At 40.1% G+C, this 27093-nt stretch overlaps 1 protein-coding gene and 1 non-coding gene across 2 annotated transcripts; one reads left to right on the top strand and one right to left on the bottom strand.

Moving 5' to 3' along the window:
* On the top strand, positions 1 to 21422 carry LOC147304997 (N-terminal EF-hand calcium-binding protein 1-like). The gene is made up of 12 exons (XM_086276364.1): positions 1 to 411; positions 5208 to 5232; positions 10805 to 10913; positions 12254 to 12279; positions 12559 to 12656; positions 16768 to 17026; positions 17143 to 17222; positions 18091 to 18144; positions 18244 to 18356; positions 18520 to 18597; positions 18748 to 18839; positions 20254 to 21422. The coding sequence occupies exons 1-12, from the start codon at positions 295 to 297 to the stop codon at positions 20280 to 20282; spliced, it is 1080 nt and encodes a 359-aa protein (XP_086132490.1). The 5' UTR covers positions 1 to 294; the 3' UTR covers positions 20283 to 21422.
* A 5101-nt stretch (positions 21423 to 26523) lies between these two features.
* Positions 26524 to 26832, bottom strand: LOC147304996 (Nuclear RNase P). The gene has a single exon (XR_015126762.1).
* Between the last annotated feature and the right edge of the window lie 261 nt (positions 26833 to 27093).

Raw genomic sequence — 27093 nt, 5'->3', positions numbered from 1 at the left:
TTCAGCCAGCCTATAACGTGACAGCGTCTGTGCACTCTCACCAGCAGGTGGAGATGATGCATTCCTCGGACTTTTATGAATCGCTGCTTCGGGGTCGTGTAGAGGCGGAGTTTTTCTGCTGCCGTAGACGCGCAGGCGGCGGGCTGCAGGCAGAGGGCAGCAGGCAGGGTTTAGCTCATCCCTGACTGGATCACAGGACCAGCATCATCATCCTCCCTGGCAAGGGCAACCTCTCCATAAGACATCAACAAGAAGAAGACGAAAAAGCATCAAATTTTGAAGAGAAGCAGCAAGATGCTGGCCTGCACAGAGCTCATCACCATGTGTCTTCAGTCTGCCAAGCACGAACACTTGAGAAAGCGGCAGGAGCTTGACCACAAGCACAATCAAGGGATCTCATTATTTCAGGATGTAAGTACATAGTGTGTTTTTATATTTGGAAGATTTTTTTTTTTAAAGAAACACATATGTCATTTCTTAATAATACATCTTTTTTAAAACGTATTTTTCTCAGTAGTCTTGTGTGTGATTGCATTTGAACGTGTTCTGCTCGTGTCCACCTTCTGGGGTCGTTTAACAAAAGCGCAGGATGAGTAATCCACTGTTCTTCATTCTTCTCTTTGGTTCATACTGAGTTAATGCCAGTCTACTATTCACGTGTGAGTTTGGCAGCAGCACTATTATGTAAGAAAGGTGAATGCATGCACATCATTGCGTCAATTACAAAACACAGATATCCCGGACGAAGCAATCTGACATATTTTCTTTGATGGGACTGACCTTTTACCTGCTAAGAAATGCAGTGCAGCCTTTTTATTTCAAATTTCTAACAAAATATTAAGGGTCATGCACTAGATCAAATATGTTATTACTGCATGATATGATTTTCCCCTCACTCTGAAAATAATAATAAAAATGCCTTTCACAAGTAAAAAGATCCTACATTTTTAATTCTTAACTCTGGAAATTACAATATCCTACTACATAAATGTGCCCCAACAAAGAAATGCTTTGTGTTTTGTGCCACAATGACTCCGTAGTTAGCCACAAATAAGAAGACAGCGAATTAGCAGCATAATTTCCCAGTGTTAGACTTTCTGACAGCAGGCTGCAAATTAAATTCACTTTCCTCAAGGCAGATCATTGGCCAGCAACGGGGAAATCAGACTGCAGCGAGTGCACAATTGGTTTAAACGCAGTTAGCGGCCATTCTCTCGAGCCAGCACTGCGTTACCTCCAAGTAGGCGTTTTCTTTAATGAACCCAGTATGAGAGATAATAACAGAGACATGGGACTCAGCAATTCTGAAATGAAAATCTAAGACAGTGGCAGAAGTAAAGCTTTCAGTGGGGAAAAGGTGGTTAAAGCCTGCATTAACACACACCTGTGTTAACTTGCATTAACAAAAGTATTAGTGATTAGATTTGGCTCACTTGAAATTACACTTCATTGAGACTAAGCATTAAAATAACTGCTCAAATCAGTGCCCAGATGTGTTTCCAGGTGGCAGCCAAGTGGTGGGCTAATGTTGAGGCTTATGAATGACATGTATTCTAGTTGTAGGAAATAAGAGTTGGATCTCATTTTAAAGCATCTTTTCTCTGTTTACTGTCATGATCTCTATACATCCCTGCTCCAAATAGCATGTCATTAACCTGCAGTGAGTCCCCTATTTTTATTTACTGTCTTCCACACAAATAATTAATGCTGTTACACACACTTACATCTGTAGTAAGAGATCCTGTAAGCTTTTCCTTATTTTCTGCCATGTTAATATACTTGATTACTACTCCAGGCATGTATGTTCATAATTAACATGGACAAACATTTGAATCATGAGGTCATGAGGTCCAGAATCAAGATCCACTATAAGAGAAATACGGATTATTTTGAAGGTTTAGTAATGCATGGCTAAAAGAAAATGTCAGAAATTAGCGTAATATGTTACTTTTAATATGCTTTTCATTTTCTGCACAGTCACTTCACAGCTCCGTTTGGCTTCAGGGAGCTTTTTGTGTTTTTTACCATTTGTCTATTTAATTAGATACACTGAAGGACTCGGTTTAACAGACTCAGACTTCAATCTTTCACATTCCCAAGGTTTCTCTTTTTTAGTCTTTTTGATATAATAATTATTTTCAGTGCCGTCCGTGTAATGGATGGCATAGAGATAAGAAGATGTAGCTCTCTGTAGTTTATTAAGGACTCACTGTGACTTACCAGCTTACCGCAGTGACTGATTTTTTTTTAACTGAGTAGCATCCATGCTGCTACTTTTAGAATGTCTTCATTGGCTCTGTGGGATAACAACACCACCATCGACTCCACCAGCCTCCCACAGAAGGGCCGTAAATCTTAGCTCTTGTACTTCATCAGACCTGTATTCAAGTCCTTATGCCATCTTAGCTTTATCACAAGTAACCCTTTAGCCAGTCAGCTAATGACATGTCATCATTAGTGAACATCAGGTCTGTATTATGCTTTGTCCCTGTTACATTAATGTTTTGATGTAAGGCACTACAGTGTACCTATTGATGAAAACACAATGTAACAACATGATTTTGTTGGTATTACACTCAACAATAATAAATGCAAATGCATGATTTGTAGTCGGGTTCAAGCATTGCCCTTATGTGGTCACTGGATTGAATTGTGAGTACAGTTTTTGTTGTGTACATGCTGTGCAAAAGTCTTGAGACATCCCTCATTTTTAAATATTTTCCTGCCAATGTGCCAGACCTTCTTGTAACTTTTTAAACGTGATGTTGAGCAAAATTTCTCCTGGTTTTTCAGTCCAGTCCTTGTACCCAACATTTTTCAGAGGAATTTAGTTTGTTTGTTTTTTAAGTCACCCAGCACTGACCTGTGACTCATTTAAGCATATAAAAGGCACCCTGCTCAAGGCATGAACCAGTCCTGTGTCTACACATAACAGACAGCTTAGCATAGGACATATTTTTAATTCCATCTATAAGCATTTTGTTCCATTTTCTTTGGTTTTGATCTAAAGAAAATGCTTCAGATGCAGTCTGGAAGTTGGCAAAAACCATCAATCTGATTGGCAACATTTTTAGTACAAAGTATACATGTATTGTATTAGACTCATTAGAAAAGCCAAATCTGATTTATTTTTACACAAATATCTCTGGAAAGCCTTTAAAACGTCTGCCTCCGTCCCTTCTTTTAAAAAAACTGTTTTGAAAATCGGCACATAACTAGGAAGTCAGATATTTGCAAGGCTTTTTTATCACCCCTACAGTTCTACTGGACTTTTTTTGTGTAACAAAGAAAAAGCATCTCTGAGTCTATATATCCTCCACTAAATATTCAGAGCTGCAAAAACAATATTGTTTCTGCCACTTCAGAAAACTCAATTCAGTCCAGTTCTCTGTTTATATTGCAGCCATTCACAACAACAGTGCCCTCAAGACACCATATATTGTAAGGTCAAGATCCTAGAATATTAGAAAGAAACCCCAACAACCACACTTCCCCCATACAAGCAAGCGTTTGGTGACAGTGGGAAGGAAAAACTCCCTTTTAGCAGGAAGAAACCTCTGGTACAAGCATGCTCAGGGAGTAGCTGCCATACCCGATTGGGGTGAGGAGAAAAGGAGAGAGCATAGGGAGACAGAATTTTATACAATATTTTATAAAATTTTATGCAATTTTATATAGATGACATAATTTATTATGTAGCTGGGTCCTCTCATGATCTGGCCATTGCAAATCTACAGCCTGCTTTTGCTCAAATTCAGAAATCTCTTATCACACATAAACATGATTTTAAGTCTGATTCAAAATAAATGCAAGATATTGCCGTAAACTATCCAGCACACACCATGTCCAAACCCTTCATGGTCATACAGTTGAAACTGTTGATTGTTAGAAACACTTAGGACTCTGGCTGGCTAGCTTGATGTCGATTGTAAACTGCAGCTGGTTTGACCTTTGTTTACCTTCTGCTACAGTGCCTGGAGGAAGCTTATAGGGGAGAGCTGCCATTTTTTTAATATCCACCCTTTCCCCCTGTTTTTCCTTGGGTGATAGGAAGTTGAAGTGTAGTCTTTTTGTTTGGCTAAGTTTCGCTTTAAGTTAGAGCTGTTTTGTTTGTTGTGTTGGCCTTGGGTCTCCCTGAAGCTAAGTACTGTATGCTTGATGCTTCCCTCTGTTAACCTCTCAGCAGTAAAACGTTTCAAACTGACCTCTTTCCACTTTTACGTTACCTCTCCTCACCCCCTAGACCTTTTTCGGGGATGTACCAAAGATTGCCTGCTGACTGATTATCTGCTCTGTGACTGAATTTTAAAAACAGCTCTTTCAAAGCCTGGAGATCTATTCCTGAAGGCTACGAGAAAGCTTGTCTAAGAGAGTTTAGGGTATATTGATTATTATTAATGGTGGTCATACCAAATATTGATTTTCAAGCTATTAGAACTCTGCACTCTGTGTTTTCCTTGTATGTTGTATTTCCATGTGTGGTTGCACATATTTCAATGCTAAAAAAAAAGAAGTGACCCTTGGGACTTTTGCACAGTACAGTGTGTCTTCAATGGAGGAGGGATTCTGTTTAAATGCTCGATGTCAGCAGAGTGTATTGAAGCCTTCACACTCCGATGTGCTTGAAAAGTGACAGCTGGATGCAGCTTCACCACTCCAGTGTAATGACGCGGTTAATCCGTCAGACACTGGACTCTATTGATCCACACACGGTAACTGATTAGCAAAAAAAGATTTGGTGTTATTGATGATAAGGCTTTAGATAAGAAGGATTACTATTCATGGTATAAATAGTGACTATAAAGGAGTGTTGCTTCTGCAGTCTTTTCACAAAACTGTAAGCATGACAGCCCCTGCGGAGGAAAAAAAGCATGAAAGGTTTCACTCTGAAACTCCTCTGGGCGCCACACAAATGTCAGTATTGCATTTCCTGAGATATTTCGTGTCTCTTTTGTTATTGAAATGAGGAAATTACATCTCCCCTTAAACATTTTGCTGCTCATACAGAAAGAGAAGAATGGGCTAAGTTTCATCTCACACAAATAAATTGCCTCATACATCTTTAACTTCTCACTGGATGGCTTCAAAATACAAAAATCCTTGTGTCGGTTAATGTCAGCCTAGTGCTACACATCTCAATTGCCCGTGTTAAAATATTGTGCTTGCGGACCTTAACGCCTAAACACAACTTTTCTCTTTTCTTGCAGATTTTACGCCGTGCAGACAAAAACGGTGAGTAAGCAAAATGCAAATCTAATTGGATTGAACGGTTAATTAAAACTCAATTAAAATTTTGTTGAAGGATGTAGCTTTGGTGGCTTCGTTCAGACAGTGGCCTTGGTGGAACTTATTCTTCCATTTAATCATTTAATTGTATCGCCATCCTTGTGAGATGCAGAGGATTTGAATAACTGGGGTCAGGTCCAGCTGCATTTTTATTTATTTTTTGGTTTTGTGATGGGATTGGATTTGACAGGATGAACTCCTACAGTTCCCCCTAAAAGCATTGTTCATATCAGTGCATTGCCAGCACCACTGCTCATCTCAGTGATAGTCATGGATATAAATAACACATATTGTGAGGTAATGCATATGCAAATGATCTAACTATAGAAAAACTGTTGCCTTGGCTGGTTCTGCTCTCCTTTGTAGAAAACACATTTTAACTTCGAGTGGTGCAAACTCACCTGAGAATTGCAATAAATGTAAATTCAATGTTTTCTCTTCGTAAACGTGTCCCTGTTTCGCTTGATTAAAGCGATGCAGTTTCACCTCTTTACTTCAAAGGGAATTTGCTACATCAATGTCTCCTAGGAGAACGCAGAGAATTTAGTGTTGCTTGAAAAACACAGCTGACAAACAGGGAAATGTTTCTGTTCTCAATTTTGTATTCATGCGCTGCATCTTCATTTAATGGAATGTAAAATGCAAAAGTGTTGAGTTATTAATGCGTGTAGAGTATCTACGGACTCTGATCGCTTCCCTCTGGAGGACGTTGAACGTGTTGCGTAAGAGCAGGATTAATGATGCAACGTGCCGCCATGAGCAGAGGTTTTCCGGGGTGCCCCACAGCTCGTGTGAAGATACTGAGATGTGAAAACAGCCCTTCAGTTTGTGAATTATAAATTGGCACATAAAAGATGAATTTTTTTCTTTGGGTCTGTTATGAAAATAGAAATAAAGGGCGGGTGGATTTTTCTTCTTTGAGGCTGAGTGTTAGGTGATAATAAGTGAAGAGCATAGCAGCTGGAAGGCAGCAAAGGTGGGAGTGTACAGTAAGGTGCATAATTTGTTGGACAGAGACCTAATTTTTGTAGTTCTTCTGTTCACTACCAGAGTGAATTACAAATAAAATATTCAATATGTGAAGTGCAGACTTTAAGCTTCTATTCAAGGGGTTGAACAAGAAATATGCATCAATTATTTGGGAACTGCAGCCAATTTAATGCACAATCCCCCATGTCCAGAGGCTCATGGAGGAGTTTCATGACATAATGTCGTAAGTGTCTTTTCACTGTAACTAACTCCCCCCCCCCCCCCCCCCCCCCCCCCCCCCCAATACAACCCTATTAGGTAAAAATTTTAGAAGCGGCCAAATCTGTAATCTGGTAAATTTATTCAAGGAACCAATTAACTGACCAGTTCAGACTGAAAGACCACAGAAGACAAGTAAAGTGCATGATGACAGAATTATTTCCTTGGATACTAAAAACAACTTTACCCCCTGTTGGTTGGTTGCCCCCCAAAAAACAAAAAACATCTACGTCAAGAACTTAGACTTAAACTTCTAGAAAAGCCTGCACAGTTCTGGAAAAAAAAATCTTTAGACAGAAGAAACCAAGGTTAACTCGTACCAGAATGATAAAGAAAGAGCTCATGAAGCATACCACACCATCTGTCAAATACGGTGTAGGCAATGTTATGGTGTGGTGTGAATGACTGCCAGTGGATCACTGGCGTTAAGTGACGATGTAGCTGCTGATAGAAGTAGCAGGATGAACTGTGAAGTGTACAGGGCTATACTCTCCTCAGATTCATTCATTCAAATGTTGTAAAACTGATCATTCAGCTCTTCACAGTCCAAAAGGATAACAACCCAAAAGCATACTGCAAAAGCAACCCAAGAGTTTCTCAAGAAAAAGAAATGGGATATACTTCAAAGGCAGAGTCAGTTCAGGTCAGTTATCAAATACAAAATGAATACAGAGAGACCCAAACACAAGCAGCAACTACAGGCTGCTGCAGTAAAGACCTAGCAGAGTATGTCAAGGGAAGAAACACAGCATTTGATGATGTCCATGGTATGTGATGGCAGTCAGGCAGTCATTCTCTGCGAGGCTTTTTCATTCTAGTTATAAAATCAGCCCTTAAATTCAAAATTAGCATGTTCAATTAGTTTAGACCCTCCAAAAATAGGGGACTGTGAATAAAAATAACTGCAATTCTTAAAAGTAAATGCAAAACCCCGTTAAACACCTTGAATTAAAGCTGAATGTCTGCACTTAAATATATGAATTAAAATTCAGTGTGCTAGTGCAACTACAAAAATTCTGCCTTTTTTTTCTTCAGAAAATGATGTTAATGAGCATAAAAATGTACAGTGCTGTGACAGCATTTTGTGACGGTTCAGGTCTGCTCCTCGTGGTTTGTGTTTTCAGCCTGACACGCCCCGGCGCTCACACTCTTTGTAGAAAGAACGAAAACTTTGCAGCATTCTTGTGTTCGTTATCTTCATTTTGCAGCTAAACTCTGCTTGGCTCTTATTTCCTCAAACTCACTGAGCTGTGCACTGAAGAGGAAAGTGCCGCCTTCCAATCAGTGCTGAGTAGGCTGCCATGATATACTTCTTGTACTGTGGATTTTAATGAGGGCTGTCTGCCAGCCCACTACACTCCTCTTTGCTATTGTAATCAGGAATTACATTTTTAATAGACCAAAAATGCAACTGCACAAATATGAAGTAGATGCTAAATGCTTTTAATCTACAGGCTGTTTGCTGAGATTCACTTTGCTGAGATTCACTTTTATCACCAGGAAAAAAACAATAACAGCCATGAAAAGCACAAATCAGCAATTAGGTCTGGAGATGAAAAAACAAATCAACTCATGGAGATGTGCTCTATATGATGAGGTGTATTCTCGACCCAGAGATTTTTCTCTACGCTTCTTTTCATTCATTTTTCCTTTTGTTGTTGATTTGTTCTTTTTGTATTTCAAAACCAAGTTTCAAATGCATTTAGTAGATTAAAAAAAATATGAAAAAGGCTGATATCTGAGGGTGTTTTGTAAGTTTTTGGCTGCACATACATGATCTTTTGCAGTTGTCTAATTGTTAAGGCATTTGGTGCTGGAGCAGAGAGACAGGTGCCAACAGCAGCAGAATTGCAGGGATGTGCAAAAGTGATGCCGCGCTCGCTGTATCGCTACATCACCTTTGTCATCTTGTTCAGTTTGTGAGATGCAAATGTGGTCAAAAATCACTATCAACAAATTCAATAAACTAGTAGGTCTGCAATTAACCATCAGTTAGTCTATTTAGTAATAAATGACCAATAATTCATAGTCTAAAGATATCATAAACCCGCTGTTGTTGGCATTGTTTGGCATTCATGGTTGGAAATGAACTTTGGGAAATATTGCTGCGCATTCATTTTTCCGCTCCTCTGCTGATTGGTAATCGATTTCATACACTTGCTCTTTGAGGCAACACATACAGGATGTTTTTATCTGCGGCCTGTTCTCACCTCTGCTTTTCAACTGAATCGCACCGATGGGCTTTATGAATTTTTAGCAGTGCTGCAGTCTTAGCCCTTTTAGGTTCAGGATTTCCTCAAGGGAAGTGTTCCTGGAAAGAAATGCTCTTCAGTACGGGGGCGATCGTGTCGTTTAGGTTGCAGTTAGAGCTGCAGTTTTAGTCAGTGTGAAGTGAGACAATTAAAGCCAGCGAGCTGCTTTGCTTCTGTCATGAGATTTTGCAACTGTCTTAGTAGCTCTTTAAATTTCCCTGTGGAGGTGTTTATTGACATTAGTTTGTCGAAATAAACTGGAATAAACTGACGCAAAACAGGAATAGTTTTTAATTAAATCTCTGTCTGAGAGGTGACATTAGCCAGCTTTAACTAACAGTGGAATGAAGACACATTACAACAAAGTCACGTTCATGATGAGATAGATCCACCCTAAACGGTGTGAAAAAGTGTTGCACGAGCTTCATAATAAAATAACTCACAGTATTCTCTTGAGAGGAAATTTGGCCGCTCTCATAGTGTGCAGCCTCAGAGAAAGACGTTTGTGCTATGCACCGCTGTGCACCGCTGTGCATTTTGTGTACGCTCCTGGGTGTTATGGAGGAAAATATGCAGACTGCTGTCATAGCCTGCTATGTTTTTATGTTGAATTTACAGCATGTATTTATAGTTTGAGAAATACATGCATGTACATTTAGAATATCTGTAATTATAAAGTCTATTTTGTAGTCGTTTTTTAAATTATCAAACACCTGAAGGTGTCACTGATATGATCAACTAATATTATTCCAGATGCACCAATCCAGTACTTTCTCCCATCCTTTCCTTTGATTATTATCCTTTTTGGGGGGACAACTAAAAGAGCTATCAGTTATAATTACTTAGTATCTTTAGATCTCATTTTTGCCCATTAAATAGTGAAACTGAGGGCAGGTCAGGAGTCCTGTAGATGAAGTACATGAATATACTCTATTAGTTTGCTAGATAAACACTGCGGATAGCCAGGAGATCAGCCGTTATACCACTGCCACTTTGATCTTTAAAGCTGCACTTGCATAATGCGCCATCTGAGCTGCACTGCACTCGGCCGCCTTAATGTGGTGTGAATCTCAAACCCAAAGCAACTCCGATGGAGAAGGCTGGAGAGTGAGTCAGAGGTGCAACAGATTGTGTTTACTCCCACATCTTGTGGAGATTTTTTTTTTTTAAACAGGGAAAGTTTGAGAAATTCACTGCGATTCTTTCTCCACAGCCACACTGCAACAAATGTTCAGTGATGATACATTTTGCTGGGAGGACTTTCCCGCAAGTGAATCGTGTCCAGAATTATCCACAGCGCGAGCTGATGCGAAGTCAAAATATGACATGATTTACTTCTGGCTCAGGGCTGTGAGCGAGGGCTGGCATGTGGGTCTCTGAAGGTTTCAGCGCCTACAGAAAGACGTTGGTGGTGGCGTGTTTGTGAGCTTTGCGTTTACCTCTTGTTACTGGTTAGGTCTGGACCCTGCAAGCTGTGCGGCACAAGGCATCAGATGCTGAACATGTTGGTATCAGACTGGTTACAAACTGTGCTCATGTGATGATTGTCCAGAAACTGGAGTGATGGAAATGAACTGTTGCAGAAATTGAAACAGCGGGTACATTGGCTTGCCAATTTTCTTCTCTCGTTTCAGTGAAGAAATCAGACGGTGTTAATAGTCAACTTTTGAACAGAAAATCTGGTGCTCAGTTAGATCATTATTACTCTGGAGAGTTGGAAATCCAGCTCTTATCAGTATTAAAAGAATGATGATTTATTGTAACAATGGTTGAGGGGAAGTTTTACCATCTTTTTAGGGTTACATTACTGTAAACCAAGACAGAATTTAGGACTAGGGCGGTTCATCAGAAGTATTTTTTTTGCAGTAACACCTCTGAGTTCATCAGTAATGTGTTTGCATCACAGAGACAAAGTGTCTTTGTTCCTTTACACTCGATTATGGGCAAACTCTTCATTCAGATGCTGAAACACTGAGGCTTCAGCTAGGTGTAACTTTCACAAGCATCTCTCCTTTCAGATGATGGGAAGCTGAACTTGGAGGAGTTCCAGTCATATTTCACCGATGGCATCCTCACTGATGAGCAGATGCAGGAGCTGTATTACTCCATCGACAGGCAGCAGACAGAGTAAGCTGATCTTCCTTTTGGATGTCCTCCAATTCTGCTGCCATCTGTAGCCCCTCCTGCTTTCCTGCTGTCTGGCAGTGAAATGTCAATACTGCACTTCAAATAATATGATGCTAATATTTCATAAAGCCTTAATTCTTGTGTGAAAGCCAGAGGGCTTGCAGCAGCCTGCTTGATTAGCTCATTAGCAAAGATATGTCTGTAAGATATATAAACATTCACCTGTAAAATGCCTGTTGGTATAAAAACACCCAAGAAACCTTTTTTTTGTGTCTGAGAGAACAATAGTGATGGAAGCTCTGTGCTGTTGGCATCACTTATATGCCAACCAGTCACAGTGAATACATTTCAGGTGGTTTAATCTATGCTACTCAACTTCATTGCTATACTGTTAGCAAGAGGGTTGCACAGCATCGCAATGAAACGCTAAATTATCAAATTTATAACAAATTATAACAAAACAAAATGTTTTATAAGGTTACACAATCAGATAACCATCCATGAAAGGTGACTGAAGGAGATAACAGCTTTTTCTGTTTTCAGCATAGTTACGAATCTATGGACAGCTATATATAAATATGAGGAGTATTTTGCTTTATTCCTGGTGTTTTTATAACATTTACTAACAGTGGGCAGTTAATCTATTTTTGTTCAGTATTAATTATCTTAGATTGTCAGAATCTACAGGTATGTTTATCGTGTCTGTGGTTAAGAGATGACTAAGAGGAAAAGTGATTTTGCGCAAACTGTAAGAGTCACACACCGAGGGCTTTTAAACTAAGCATCTTAAGTGAAGTGTCACCATGTTTACACCCTGTGCCAAAGCTCCAACTGCTCACCAAGATGGTAACCAGAACCATTCAACAAAAACAGTTGGTCCTTCAAAAAGCTTCCTGTAGAGTATGTGTCTGTCTCAGTAGAAGAAACAACAGAAACAAGATAGTTACCTTAAGTCAGTCAGTGGGGATCATCCCCTTTGCAGTATAGGCCAAGCCTCGTAACTGCTTATCCAGCTAGAGTTTTGGAGGTTGTATCCCTGCTCCACCCGGCATTGGGCAAGAGGTGGCTAACTCCATGTATAGAATGTATAAGATGCCAGCGCATCAAAGGACTTGCACACGATGAGACCAACTACTATTTGAATTAACATCAGCTCCTACCATACTTTACAATGTAGGAAGAAGTCAGAGTACCTGGAGTGAACTCAGGCGAATGGGAAAAACATGCAAACTCCATTAAAAAAGAGTCTTTGTGGTCTTTGACAGGAAGAGTTGAGGCCTTAGCGTGATAGACAAGTTTCATTAACATGGTTCTTTTGTCTCTTTGTGACTCCCTCACAGCAACCTGGACATAGACAAACTCTCCGGTAACTATCTTTTATTTATTTTATTTTACCGACTTTACTTTAAAATTCATGTGGTGCATTAGATCACTTTAACTGTGTGTATCATGAACAGGGGGAGTTTTGATGCTTTTAGCTGTTGATGTTGGTCTGATAGTGACAATAACTCAAAGATGTGTGTGCATCAGTGTTGCTGACTGATTTGTTGCCAGATACTGATCCTCTTGTGAAAAGCACTACTTGTGTTGTGCTAGTCCAACACGAACCAGATGATAATAAGTAACAGTTCTTCTCCCATTCCAGAGTACTTCACTCCACACCTGGGAGAATACGTCAACGTCCTGTCTGCTCTGGAAAAGCTGAATGTGGCCATTCTGAAGGCCATGGATAAAACTAAAGAGGTTGGTTATGGTTCCTTTCACCCCTGTGCTGTGTGGATTTTTGCATGCCAAGACATATAAACAGCACAATATCTTTCCAGTAATCCATAAGCATCCTCGATCCTTTGATGTGTTAAAACTTTCCTGTTACTGTCTCAGCTGTCAGTTTAAAACGCTGCCACAGTCTTTGCGATCAGTGTGCTGTTGCAGTGAATATTTCCCATCGTGAGTGACTCTGGCAGTACATTTTCAAACATGAGCTCAAAGACCTTTAAAAGATGCTTTCTCTTACAAGGCTTGATAAACATGGCAGCTGTTGCTGTTGTAAATCACCTGGGTAACTAACCAGCAAGGTGGGAGTAAAGCAGTTTTCATGCAACCTCAACATTTTGACCTCATTTGCAGATGGTCAAATTAGAGTTGGTGGACTTATTAAAGATGGCCACACAGATGAATATATAAATATTAATGATGTAAAGAACTGAATCCATGATACTTGTTTCCTGTTACAACACATCACAAAGGTGCTCTGTTGGGTTGAGAGCTGGTGACTGTCAAGCTCTCAGGTAAATCAGCTGTTTCTGAAATAGCCTGTCTGGCACCAATAATTATGCTATAATCAAAGTCACTTTACTCGCCTTTTTCTCCATTTTGATGCTCGCTTTGCATCAGAATGCATGCCTAAATGCAGCGAGTTGCATGCATGTGATTGTCTGGTTAAATATTTGCAATAATGAACAGTTGAACGGCGTATCTAATAAAGTGGCCGGTGCCGTACATATATTACTATGGCTGAAATGTCTAACTAGTATAAAACAGAAAGTAAAGCTGAGGCTGATGGGAATATTAATGTGTGCACTTATTTGTGCAGACAGCTGGAGGCACACAGAGAAAATCTATCAAGCAAATACCAGCAGGAGGTAAAGGAAGTGAAGGACCAGCTCAGGCATAGGGACTGTAAAATACAGGAACTGGTACATGAGAAGGAGCGTCTCTCTGCCAGGCTCACTGAAAGGCTTTGATGGCAAAATGCAGCTCTCAGGAGGAGAACCTCTGACAAGAGATAGCAGAGAGAGAAAATGTGGTGCAGAAGAATGAAGCTAAGACTAAATACAGCCTAAATAAATAAAAAAGAAGAAGGTGGAAGGAGACAGTCTACAAAAAAATGAAGCGACAAAATAAAAATCTGAAATAGGAAAATCGACAAGTGAGGAATGGAAGGAAAGATCTGCAATGAGAATATGATGGACCATCAAGATAATGAATGTCAGGAAAAGATGCTGAAGCAAGTGCAGAAATACTGGAGGCGGAGAAGACACATATGGAGGAGGCAAAGAAAGAAATGGCAGAGCCAAATCACATATGCTACTGTGACCTGGATTTTACAAATTGAAGGGCAGTAAGTTTAAATAAAAAACAACATCCTTGACACATGATTGGCTCAGATGGCTTAAAATGACAGTTTTAAAATGGCTAAAATAATCAATTTAATTATGAAAACATGCAATGAGTTGTAAACTAACTAATTAACAGAGCACACAGGCAAAGATACTGTGAAACAGTTAAATATGAATTATAATGCTTGCTGTGTGTTCATCCACCTGTCTAGGTTTTTTACAAACACATCAGTGAGCTGCAGCATTAAAATGCACATTATTTCTTCATTGTTTTTGTTTTGAACACCATTATTTCATATCTAGCAACCAGTACGGCATTATATTGGCTCATTCACATCCTTCTACCCCAAAGTAGAATGTTGCCTTCAGATAAAGAGAAACAGTATCTCACAGAAACAGTAGCCTTGGACTGTGAAACATGCTAATTAGAGCGTTATAAAATCTTATTTTGAGACCTGCTCGAGCAGAACAGCACGCTTAATATTGCAAGAGATGTAGTGGGGATTTAATTGTCCTGCCCTGACAAGTAGGGCTGTAATCCTGTTGTGTTAGGCGGGCACACTGGAGAACAGCATCAGAGAACTTCCACTAAGACTTAATCGATAGCTTAGCTCAGTCTGTACTGATCTCGAGTAGCCCTTTCTGTTAAGCCGACTGGTGAATATTTATTTTGTATTTGGCAAACGATGAGAATCAGGTGGAGTATAAATGGATGTGGACTCAGACTTATAATGAGGCTGCTTTCTGCGGTTACAGGAGGTTATTTTCACTGGAGCTTCTGCAGTGACTGATGACTGTGCTTGGGCAGTAGTGGAGTGTAGATGACAGTAACTAAGGCTGACAAACCAAGCAGCTGTCCAACTGACGTGACGTCGCGCAAATGCACCACAACCACATGACTGCATTTCTTTCTTTTGCTCTTCCTCTTTCAGTGTCCAGGTTTATTATTCACTCGGGAGGATATTCGGCTTTCTCTCTCTCTACATCTCTCATCTTCAGCACAGCCTTGCTTTCTGGCTTTTCATCTCTCTTCTCTGCATCACACGTGCTTATAGCTCATGCATTTTTCATATTTCAAGTTGGTCAAAAAGCTTTCTTTTCCCTGAAAAGGTGAGGCGTTTTTCAGCCCTCCCTACAACGAGGGTTACTTAATAAATTGCTACACCAAACATATTACTAATTGTATAGCTATTTTTATCATTTTTACCATCTCCTGGGGTGAAAAGAACACATCCACTCTGGCGTTGCAGCTCATCTGTCTGCTCATCAAAAAGAAAAAACAGAAAAAAAGACAGAGGTTACTTGTGCAGCACAGCTCGTCTTCTGCCGATAAATCACGCGTACAGAAACACGGATTTGAACAAGACTGGCCAACATTTATCACGTCTCGCTGTCACTTCTCCTGAACTCAATTTGGAAATGGCACAGTGCGATGGTCAGTGTGTTGAGGGTCATTGTGTTCAAAAAGTGAGCTTGAAAAGATTTATAGATTTCTAAAATGCAGCAGACACTGCCCTGAAGCTCACAGTGCTCAGAGAGATGTCTGAAAATCAGCCCCAGGCTACATTATTGGTGAGATAGCTGCAAAGCAACACATCCCACTATATGTTGTTGTTGGCTAAATGATGTTTTCATATTACTCAGCACGGATCTGGTTTGTCATAGAAACACAGCTCTCACACTAAACTGGCTCAGTGGTGGGTGAGAGCTTATTAATCATTTAAAAACATAGTTGCAAAAAAAATCCCCAAACGCTGCTTTTGGCTGCTTCTTTTTCACAAGCGATCGTTACAGCGTGTAGCTCCATATATTTGCAGATTTCTACACTGGATACACTTCCTGACACAAATCTTTTAGGGGTTTGCAAACTGGGGAGCTTTTGCTTGTTCAGCGAATGTGTAACTACTAAAATTTGGAGCCACTGACTGAGAGAGTTAGAGTGGACTAATTGATCGAGTAGTGCTGCGTGAAACTCGGCACAGATTAACGCAGATTCCTCTGGTTACTCAGACTCATGCCATCGCCATGGTTACTCACTGCAGGGACACTTGATGAGTTGCTTCGTTGGTCTATTATCGTTTGACAGGCTAATGTAAATCTCGTCTCTCACTGTGATTGGATAAGACTTTGAATATCATGTCTCTCTGTGATGGTTAGAAATATTTCATGTGTTTTCAAGCACAGACTCAAGTCTTTCTCAGACGAATAGTTTACCCGGCAACCTATTTTTATTAGGTTATAGCCTAACCTGATCATTATGGCCAGCCACTTTATAGGGTACCCCTTTTGCCACATTATTAAGTACACCTCTTCTGACTTTATTAGGTACACCTATGGCCTATTTTCTTACATTCACTGCTGCCACTTTTACTAAGTGCATGTGTGGCCACTTTATTAGGTAGTGCTGTGGCCTAATAAAATTGCCGGACAATTTTTGAGATGCTTTCTCCCTTCAGCTTTTCTGGCCAAACTGTGTACCTCTAACTTTTTTAGCAGCAAGCCACAAACCACGCCCTGCAGAAAAACAGGCTCAGTGCTGTTTCTCTAGAAATTGCATTCTATAGTTAAAGAAGCAATTTTCAATGCTTACCAGTTCAGATAAAAACTGAATTGGCTGAACCAGCTATTACAACAGTGGAGCAGACCAAATAAAAAATTGTTGGACTACGGTAACAGTTGTTTCACAAATGATACTTCTATCACAGCTGATTCCTTTTCTTCGTTTGTATTTGAAGGAGTATCAGGGCTCGTCAGTGTTGGGTCAGTTTGTGACACGCTTCCTGCTGAGGGAAACCACCACCCAGCTGCAGTCCCTTCAGTCATCGCTGGATTGTGCTATGGAGGCTGTTCACGACCAGGGCTGCACAGGACGGAGGATAGTGAAGAAGCCCGCTGACCTGCCCATCCAGAGGATGGCCAAAAGGCCTGGTCGACGCATCCAGAAGAACATGTGTCTCTCCCCAACAGACCCTTACTCTGGCATGCTCACCACAGGTACTTTTCAGGGAAATGGGAATAGGATGCGTGAGGTCATTCTCATAAAGTTTGATTAAAAAATTAAGATTGAATCATCTCCGTGGGCTGGGCTGAAGTTATGTTTCTGGTATCAGGGGTCAGTGTGGAGCCAGACAACCACTGGGGCTCCCAGATCAACCAGCTGGAGCAGCTCATAGACAAGATGGAGTGTGAGGTTTGTGTAAAGGAAGTTTTTGTCACTTTCTTCCATTTTTCAAAAGATGTGCTTGATGTCTTGTGTCATGGGTGTATTTTTAGCATTTTATTTTTGACAGCAGAATCAACTCAGAGGGAAAGCAAATAAAATGTTCCACTAAATCTTGATTTATCGGTTTGCTTTGAACCTAAGAGAACAATAAACTGTATGAAGCTAAGCTGGGTAGAGAGAGTGTAAGATGCATTAAGGCTTTGTCTGCTTTTGGGAGGATCAAAGTTCACCACAGGCTTAGCTGTTACATATAGAAATGTTGAGCACACCATTCAAGGCCTACTGTGTGTTTGCAAATCAAGAATTCTGCTTGAAGCATAAGATACTTGTTGACAGAGGAGTCAGTTTGTAGAAAGCGCAGACCCGAGCGACTCTGCACCCACAATGGAAAGCATGCATAATACATCAGCCTGAGAATACATATATACTGTGTTGGGCTCCAATCAGGGAGAACACTGATTAAATTCACAGCCAATGGTGCTTAAGTACAAAGGTTTGGAATTACTTATAGTTTGCAATAGGAAGCCATTATTTTGATTGGAGGTGTGAGAGTTCATTTAGAATTTAAATTGTCATGTGATAATATAGGTAGGACAGATGTCAGTGCTTCGGGGATGTTAAAATAGCCTGTTAACATGTTCATTTTCTTATCTTGGGTTTGCAGACAAGAATTTAGTACAAGTGAGGGCTGGAGGAGGGTTAATATGAACATGGTGATCTCTTCCTTGTGGAAGCCAATGGTTTGTGACAGGCTGTAACTGGAGGCTGAGCCATTTCTGCTGCTGGTTCTCGTTCTGCTCGTGGCTGACTGAAATATTTATGACCCCATTTTCAGAGTCCACATCTTGAACCTCTCAAAGAAGACACATTGGCAGGGACATATAAATCAGTGAGTCTAGTGTGTGCCAAATACAGATTTACTATATACACATAGATACTATATGTATATGCATGTAAAACACTGATGCCACTTTAATATTTCCGCTAGAACATACTTCTGGTCCAGAGACAAATGTCTGTGAAGGAGAGAGACGTGGAGCAGTTTCAGCAAGCTCTCAAAATCTACACAGATGCCACTACCATCCAGCCAAACAACCTGCAGTATGTCCTTTTATCTGCCTCTGTGCCGTTTGCCTCAGGATCTCTCTGTGATTTGATGCAGCTGCTTTAAATTGCTTCAATTTTCCCAGACATGGGATAACCCCACTGCCCTCTTTTCTCTCTCTCTCTCTCCCTCTCTCACTCTGTCTCCTTTCATTTCTAGCGTGTCAGTCCAGAACTTGCCAGACAGATCATGCTTCATCATGTATGAATTTTGGCAGGACCGTCTCTCCTGGATGAGGTAGGAACTCGAGGATGTCTTTTGCGAATTTCAGTGCTCAAGTGAAATTCGATCAGCACACTGAGCTGCTCACAAACTCACTTTAAAGTGTTCCTGCCTTGTTGGGTGCAAATTGGCAGTCTCATCCTTTTCATCCCTTCTTGCTGTCAGCTACCTGCAGTCGTCCATCAGTAAGACCTTCCAGGGCTGCGTTATTGACTCGCTGGAAGAGCCAGAAATGGTCTCAACCATGCTTCTCCCAGGTACACAACAAAACAACAAATTGATTATTGCAGCTCATTGAAAGCTGCTCATTTAATAAACAGAAATCACAAATTATTTATGGCACAGTCACATTAGAGGAATTAAAAATTACTGCAACCATCTGCAATCAACTTGTGATTTTCGTCGCTTTATAGACAGGGACTAGCTCAACTGCTGTCTTCAAAGCAACTTTGTTGTGTCAAGATAGTGGGAAAAAAAAGCAATGAGGTAGAGTCAGTCTGCAATTAAATTTGCAATTGAATGGGAACGACTTGACAGTTGCATGCAATTTGTGATAATACAGCGATTAACTGTGATAAATTGGCAGTTCTGTTTCAGTCTGTCGCTATCTACACAACCAGATGTCACATTAAAGAGAAATTAACATTAACTACTACTACAAGTCCCCTATTGCAAAGATGCATGTTGAAGATGAGTTGTTTTTATTGGTGCAGACTGACTCAGACTGATGGAAGCTTGTTGGAAATCTAGACAGCAATTATTTGCAAGCCGTTGCCAATCTGTCTGAGAGTGATTGCAGTCAGTCCAAGTTGGGCAGCAGTTGTTTGGAGACAGACGGCCTCCCTCAAGGTGACCTGATGCTGTCACCCTGTCACCCTGCAGTCTACGGTCCACTGCAAGTATTTGCAATCAGTTTCTAAATATGAAAAAAATGAAGTGCAATCACTGGGAAACCTCAGGTTTTTCTCTAGTGTGACTGAGCCATTAATGAATCATTTTAAGAACTGATTCATGAACCAATTAAGCTTAGCAATTGATAATTATTCTTAATCGTCAATTATTCTTAGTTAAATTTTAAATCTAAAAAATAAGCACTGACTTATGTAAAAATATTGATACTTAGGTCCACATAGTTAATGCAGGCTTTCTGTCCATCAGCTTAATTCTTCTTTTTGTAGGAAATTGTAGAGTTAAGGTAATTCATGTGTAATAATATTTGTCAACAATGTATCTCATTAAGTATTGAAGTATTTGAAAGAAGTCTGATAATGATCACCATCCAACATTGTAGTTCCTATTTTATTTATCCATGTTTTCCTTAAAAGAAATCTCACATAATCACTGTCTGTATCCTGCACAGGTTTAACAGAGGTGAAAACAGAGTCAATGCTACCCTTAACCGAACTGAAACAGGACTACAAATTATTACTCTGCATGTGCTGGCAGCCAATTATTCGTTAACAAGTTGGCCACGTTGTTATTGTGTTTGCAGCTTGTTTCTGCTGCCCTCCGATGGCAATAAAACCAATCATTGGTGCTTTAATATGTAAATTACCCCATGCCATATTAGATCATGAATTGTAAGCTTCTCTTTCTGTTGCCATCGCTTATGCGTTTAGCTCGTGCAGAGGCCATAAAACACTGACGTCTAATTATTGCTTCATTTGACAGCCTCTTGGTGGATTATGAACAACAACTGATGGAGCGGAGCTGCTGTTAACATACACCCTGAAAGCAGGAGAACAAGGCGATTGTACAATCGCGTCTTCTTCTTCTTCTTTTTGTTCGTTATTTGATATTAACTTTTTCCTAATGGCATGACCAGGATTGTTTCAGCGAAGCTATGCTGCAAGGTTCTAACAAAAAAGACGGCAGGTCAGTTAAATCAGTCCACAGTGAAACAAACCTAAACCTTGGGGAGAAAGAACTGAGGCGATGCAACGTTTTATTGTGTGATCAGGATCTGTGCTGATGGTCATTTCACAGTGCGGGCACATTTCCTGCTGCTGATTTAATAGACTAACAAATATTTAAAAAAAGAGAAAAAAGAATATATTTGCATGATGTCTTATTTCTCAGTGCTAGTTTTCTTTTTTTCCACTCAAAGCTTCATATTAGAGTAGCTATAATTGTCAACAATGACCAATAACTGATCCTACCCATCAATGCTCAACACCTGTCCCTCAATACAGATGAAAACAGACATCGTGGTAGGGTTAACCTCCCCTTTTGTTCTCTCTCTCTGGTATCGTGCTTTGCTGTCTCCCTCAAAGCTTTTGCTACCAAGCGCTCATTTTGCTTATGGTGTAGACAAGCCATTAAATAGTTAATTATCAGTCACAGTCTGCATCTAGAAATCTGATCATCTGTGTCACTCCTGCACTTTAGAAAAAAATGGACCTTATTGTGAAGAACTGATACTTATAGTAGATTGTTTATTGAAAATATAGAAATAACAGGCGTCGAGCTGCACCGAGGAGCAGTACTCTAGATATAAAACAAAAGCCATTATTTTACATTTGCAGTATGTAATCTGAAGAGTTTAATGGTACAGTACAAACAAATATAAGTTTATATTTTGAGTACAGAAATTAGGCAGGATCTGTTCTGTGTATTGAACCGTGTACAGTAATTATTGAAAGCTGTAGGTTGTAGGTAGTTGTTGTAAATCACTGGTAAATGTATATTCAGACATTCGGTACGTTACATTTTGATAATGTGAGGAACGAATGTGCTGGATCTTTCATTTAAAGTGTTTCTCATTTCCTTTGTGTAGATTGTACAGTTATGTGGATGCTATGTTTGTTTTCGGCATGAATTAAAGTTTGACATGTTGCTGACATGGAGACAGGCGTCATTTCTTAAGGGTCAATATGCTTGTTATTGCACACTCCATGTATCGAGCACTATATATTTTTATCTCAAGGTGTCCTTCCATTGTGTTATACAGCCTAAGAAGCAAATAAAAGCTTCTTCTTTGCTCTTAAAATGGAAAAAAAAAGACTTTCAGCATTACATTTCATTAGAATTCATATGAGAAAGCCATCAAAGAAACAGGAAAAAAGAGGAAATTATTTACATTCTCCCCGCCTGAGTAAGACTGACAGACTGAAATATCTTTTAAATGTAAGCTTGTCATATCAGCAGCTAGAACCTTTGAGAAACGTCTACAAAGCAGCGGAGCAATTTCAAGCCCACCTCACACTGAAACTGGGGCAATTAGCTCATTCTTACTCTTTAAAATCCCTCCCCCGGCGCACAACCTGAAAGAACCTGGGAAGTTTAAGCCCCAACTTTGCACCAAGCAGCTAATAGCTCGCATTCACCGTCTATTTTCATTCGTCAGAGCGCGTAGCAGGTCGCATTGGACTCGTACAGCAAATAAGCTTTTTAAGTTGTGGATTCTTTTGCACTTTGTGTTCGAGAGCTAATCATCATTAAGCTTAAGATATGTACAATAAACCTCACACTGGAGGATTTCCTTTGAGAGCTGACACTGTTTTACTGCATTACACTTATTATCCACAGGTTGGCTTTGAGAAGGTTCATTGTAGCACGTTGTCTCTCATTATAGCATTAGTCAGATCATTTGTAAGAAATGAAGTACTTTGTACATTAAGTCTGAGTTTCTCACATGATTATAATAAAATATAAATCTTATGCCCTGCTGGTGGATGGGATGAAACCCAATGTCTGCTTCCTGAGAAAAAGCAAAGGTTCCTTTTTTGATTTAAACTATAGGAAAGGAAGACGGTGACGGCAGGAGGTCCTTTACAGCTGGAAAGAAATCGTTCTTTCACTTCAGAGCTCACGCCACAGTCCTTCCCTGCTGCTATTTTTCTCCCCGGTGACTGCAGGACTTCTGCAAGATGCAAGGGACAGAACAACCACCAGCTATGTGGCCTATATATATGTTCCACTGTGTCTGTAAGGCATGAATTCAGACATAAACTCAGGCAGCATGGATTTCAGTCTCCACAGAAACCTATATAAAGCACATTAATGGTCTTTTAAAAATTTCCATGTGTGAATTGTGCAAAAGATAACAAATATCTATTAGACAGTACTGCAGACGCAAAATTAGGTAAGTCGGGAAGTGCATTAATTGCCTGTAAATGAATTCTGTTTGTGATGTTTGGCAACCATTAGCAGACCGTCTATGACGCTAATGTGCCCGAGTGTCACTACACAGTCATTTGATCAATTAGGAGCTTATTCGCAAGTGTCTGTGCATGCATATCATTAAAAAATTAGTGGGGAAAACTGTTGAGCACCAGATGAAGAAGGATAAACAGGCTAAGGAGACATGACGAGAAGGGACAAGGCGGAGTACGTGAAGAGACTGGGACAGACTGGCAGAGGAAAATCAGGGTCAACTGTCAAGAAGCGTTGAGGCTGAAAGAAAGCAAAGTCAAGTAGAAACCCTGATCTCTGAGTCCTTCATATTCGACACGCATATGCTCACAGACCAGTGGGCAGACATCTGCTAAGCTGTAGCATAACAGAAGGAAGGAGAGAATACAGAAATGGATACAGTTACATATCATGTTGCTGTTTCCAGGCCTGCTTAGTGACGGCTGATCAAGGAGGGATTACTGACAGCCCAGGGCAGATGATATATTTCTGGAATTAGAAGGCGTTTGATCTGTCTTATCAGATGGGCTCTACTGCCTACTTTCATTGGTCACACATTTACATTAGAAGCAGATGACACAAACAAAGACGGAGGAGGATAGTGGCTCATAAACACAAAAGCCATGTAGCTTTTTGGATTTTTTTTTCTCTTTTCAGTGCTGTGGAGCTGCAAAACACAACGTGATTAGGTTTAAGTCAGAGCTATTTCATTTTATACATCATAATCATTAATCTTCCCTGCGAGCAGCGGAGTGTGTATATTGGGTTGCTAAAGGGCTTTGCAACCACAGAGATGCCAGTGGAGACAATCCTGGAAGCATATAATTACATCTGTCTAACAAAGCTTCACATCACTGAAAAATGACCTTCAGATATTTGTGATTGTATTTTTTGGGGTGGAAATAGAGGCAGCATCACAGTGTGTTAATTATATACTGAGTCACAAGCTGGACAGTTTGCCTAGACAAAATATACAAGAGCACCCTCACAGTAATGGAGCAGTTCAAGAGGAAGCGAGAGCCCAGAGCACCGCAGTGAAAAGCCCACTCGCTCACAGACATATTATATGAAAAACTAGGAGAAAAAATGGTAAAAACACAGTACAGCACTGAAGAGAAGAAGAAAGGGGGCGGCAAAGTAAATCCAATTTGGAACATCATTATCTTCCAGAGGCTGAGCGGGGTTATCGGAGGGAAATGTGAGAGCTTTTGGTGGAGGAGGGCTCATGAAAAGCATCATGAAGAGAAATGTGAAACAGAGAGGAAAGCCAGCGGGTGATGGCAGCTGGAGGTGGTTGTGCTCTGAAGTGTTAGAGGGATGTTTAATTTGCACCATAAAATATGGGAAAAATTAGTGATGAAGACAGGAGGAAAATAAATGAGTAAAGAAACAGGACATGAAAGTTTTCGAATGAAACATTATGAGATAGAGGAAATATCCAAATGTTTGTGGACATCTCTATTTTACGGTGCTGTCTTTTTCCTGTTTTGAATGAGGTCCGTACAGAAATGCCAAAAATAACAACTGTGCTCTAAATGCAACATACATAATGTAGATTCATACATCTACATTGTACTGCATGTGAGTTTGTTTTTAACTTTGGGGCAATTTTTTTAAGACCCAATTGTTCTGATGTTCTGCTTCACTTTGGGTCATTTAAAAGTGCATTCACCATGAAGCTATTAATGCTTCTCCTAATTTATATAGTAGCAACAATAAAAAGAGGTATCTGCAGTATAGGACGTGTAGGATGGAGTGTAGGCAGGATGCTTGGAGGACAACAAAAGGATACGTAGAGGAAAATGCACAAGAGAGCACGCGAGAGAAAAAAGATGTAATGATTAAAAAAAGCATAATTCAGACCAGAGTGAAGCAGCCTGTGAAATAAGATTACACATAGGAGATAGCTGTAAGTGAGAAGAAAGCCGGAAGCATCAAAGTAACAATGAAGGGCTGTAAAAATAGCAAAGACAAAAATAAATGAAAGCAATCCAAGAAAAACATGGAAAACAACATAAAAAAGAAATGATAGACTCAGATTCGTAGGCCATCACACAAAGCAAACTGTAAGAGAGACAGGAGGATATTACACTGATTAAAAAAAGAGATGAGTTTCCTTCGATTTTTGCATATTTGTCACACTTACATGCTTCATCAAAATTAATTTTATATTAGAGAAAGATAACCCAGGTAAATACATTATGCAGTTTCTAAATGAGGATTTCATTCATTAAGGGTTGAAAGCTATCCAAACCTGCCTGCCTGTGTGAAAAAGTAAAATCTTGTTATATCATGAATTAACTGGGATTTTTTTTTTTTTTTTTGTGTGTGTGTGGGGGGGGGGGGGGGGGGGGGGGGGGGTGCAAGCTGAGTGACCTGGTCAAACAAGAAATCCCCTAGACACCAACATGTCTGAGAAATGAGCTCATGAAACTGAAAAACAGATAAGAAACAAAGCCATGGATCTGCCGGTCTGGAAAAGGTTACAAAGCCATTTTAAAGGCTTTGGGACTCCAGTGAACCACAGCGAGAGCCGTTATCAACAAATGGAGGAAACTTGGAACAATGGTGACCCTTCCCCGGAGTGACCGTCCTACCAAAATGACTCCAAGAGCGTGTCAACAACTCATCCAGGAGCCCACAAAAGAACCCAGAACAATGGAAGAACTGCGGGCCTCGCTTCAGTTAAGATCAGAGTTCATGATTCAACAATAAGAAAAAGACTGGACAAAAATGGCATCAACGAGAGAGCTCCAAGGAAAAAAACAACACAAATTTCCCAACAAACAACTTAATGATCTGCAAGATTTTGGGGAAAATATTGATGCAGCTGCATGCATGCAGTTGCATCAATGCAACTCTGAAATACAGCTTTCAAATTAAGACGCAGCTTTCTAGACCAGCCCCCAACAAAGTCCTGCTCTGCAGACTTCTTCACATACAGTCAAAATGTTCTTGCTCTGTGAATGATGTTTTTTTTTTTCTACATCCTGTTAAGTTAAAAGACACTCTTTAGGCTCATTCGCCACCGTTTTCTTAAAATAATCACTTCCTCTATCAGTGTTTTGGGGACTGTAGCCTATGATAGCAGGAAAAGCGAGTACACAATGGACAGGACTCCAGTCTACTGTAATATGGTAATGATAATATTCACTGCTTGTAACATTACATCACTTGTCTTAGATAAATCCAGGAGATTTTAATGGAATTGTTAGTCATGCTATAGATAAGGCGTGATATTTTCTTCCAGCCTGTGTGTTTTTAAATGCCTTAATGAAGCATTACCTACTAGGCTGAACTGTAGAGTAAGGAAGAATTATAATGATTATTTTTCACAGCTGTTTGGCCCCTTAAGACCTTCTGATGTTCTTACAACAGCGGGAACACAAGCAATTAATATTGCTCAAACGGTTTAGTTTGTATCCACTGGATATTCCTAAAATGATAAACAAGTTCACACTGTGTTTATAAATGTTACTGACAAGTCACTTGAAATTTTACTTTTTTAATATATTGCTGAGGCATTTACATTTGAGTTTTCCTCTTTATATTTTTAGTGGGAAAATACTGTAAATGTAATATTATAATAAAGTTGCTAAAATGGATTTATTGGACCAGCTACACCAAATGCAAATCTATCAGCCATAAACATATGACGTGCTTCATACTGTTTTCGTGCGGGCAATGATCCTAACTTTGGATTGGATAATAGTTTAAAGCACGTTTACACGCTTTTGCCACGCAGGATGCTTACTCTCTGGGTTTCAGAGCTTTGAAACAGAATAAAAGAAGAGTTGAGAAGAAAAGGTGGAAGGAGAGTAGTCTGAATTGGGTTCTGGAGCTGTACTCCACCTCATACATCGCACTCATTCGCCAGCCGCGAGTGATTCCAAGCCAGCGAGCACCACATCCACCGGAGGAGCTGATAAACTGCTCCACCTGGCTTCTCCTGTGAGACGTGCTCGCGTCGGCACCACTATTTCTGTTCACTCGCTCACCCGAATCAGGTGATGCCCTGCAAGAGCAGCTATTGGCTCTTGTCTCAGACCTTCCCCGAGGTAACTGGAGGAGTGACGAGCACTCTGCACGTGACCTCTACAATGAGCTTCCTCCCACCGGAAGACGTAAGCAACACTGGATGTTATTTATATAGGGACGAATCTGACGGTAGCCTTTGTTACGGTGCGAGGACTCCTCCCTAAATAAAAGCCGTGTATGACATAAAGTGTTGCTTTATTGTAAGAATAAATTATATTCGCTAATTTTGCATCCGAAATGACCTGTCCATTGAAACGATGGGAAAAATGGTGCTGAGGCATGCTGGGAAACAAGGCATGCTGGGAAAGAGACCACCGCAGACGAATCAAATGGCTTCTT

Source organism: Aulonocara sp. 'chitande type north' Nkhata Bay, linkage group LG20 (genome assembly GCF_057382095.1).
Source record: "Aulonocara sp. 'chitande type north' Nkhata Bay isolate Kocher_YH1m ecotype deep benthic linkage group LG20, A_spYH_male_GT1.1, whole genome shotgun sequence".
NCBI classification, from domain to species: domain Eukaryota; kingdom Metazoa; phylum Chordata; class Actinopteri; order Cichliformes; family Cichlidae; genus Aulonocara; species Aulonocara sp. 'chitande type north' Nkhata Bay.
Note: the sequence above shows the minus strand (reverse complement) of the source record. Positions and strands in the feature narration are given on the sequence as shown.

Bases quoted from the DNA above. Each gene is read 5' to 3' on its own strand.
- LOC147304997 (XM_086276364.1), top strand. From the start codon at position 295: ATGCTGGCCTGCACAGAGCTCATCACCATGTGTCTTCAGTCTGCCAAG. The intron at 18,145-18,243 runs GTGAGTCTAGTG...TATTTCCGCTAG, and splicing joins TGGCAGGGACATATAAATCA to AACATACTTCTGGTCCAGAG. The intron at 18,840-20,253 runs GTACACAACAAA...TTCATTTGACAG, and splicing joins CTCAACCATGCTTCTCCCAG to CCTCTTGGTGGATTATGAAC.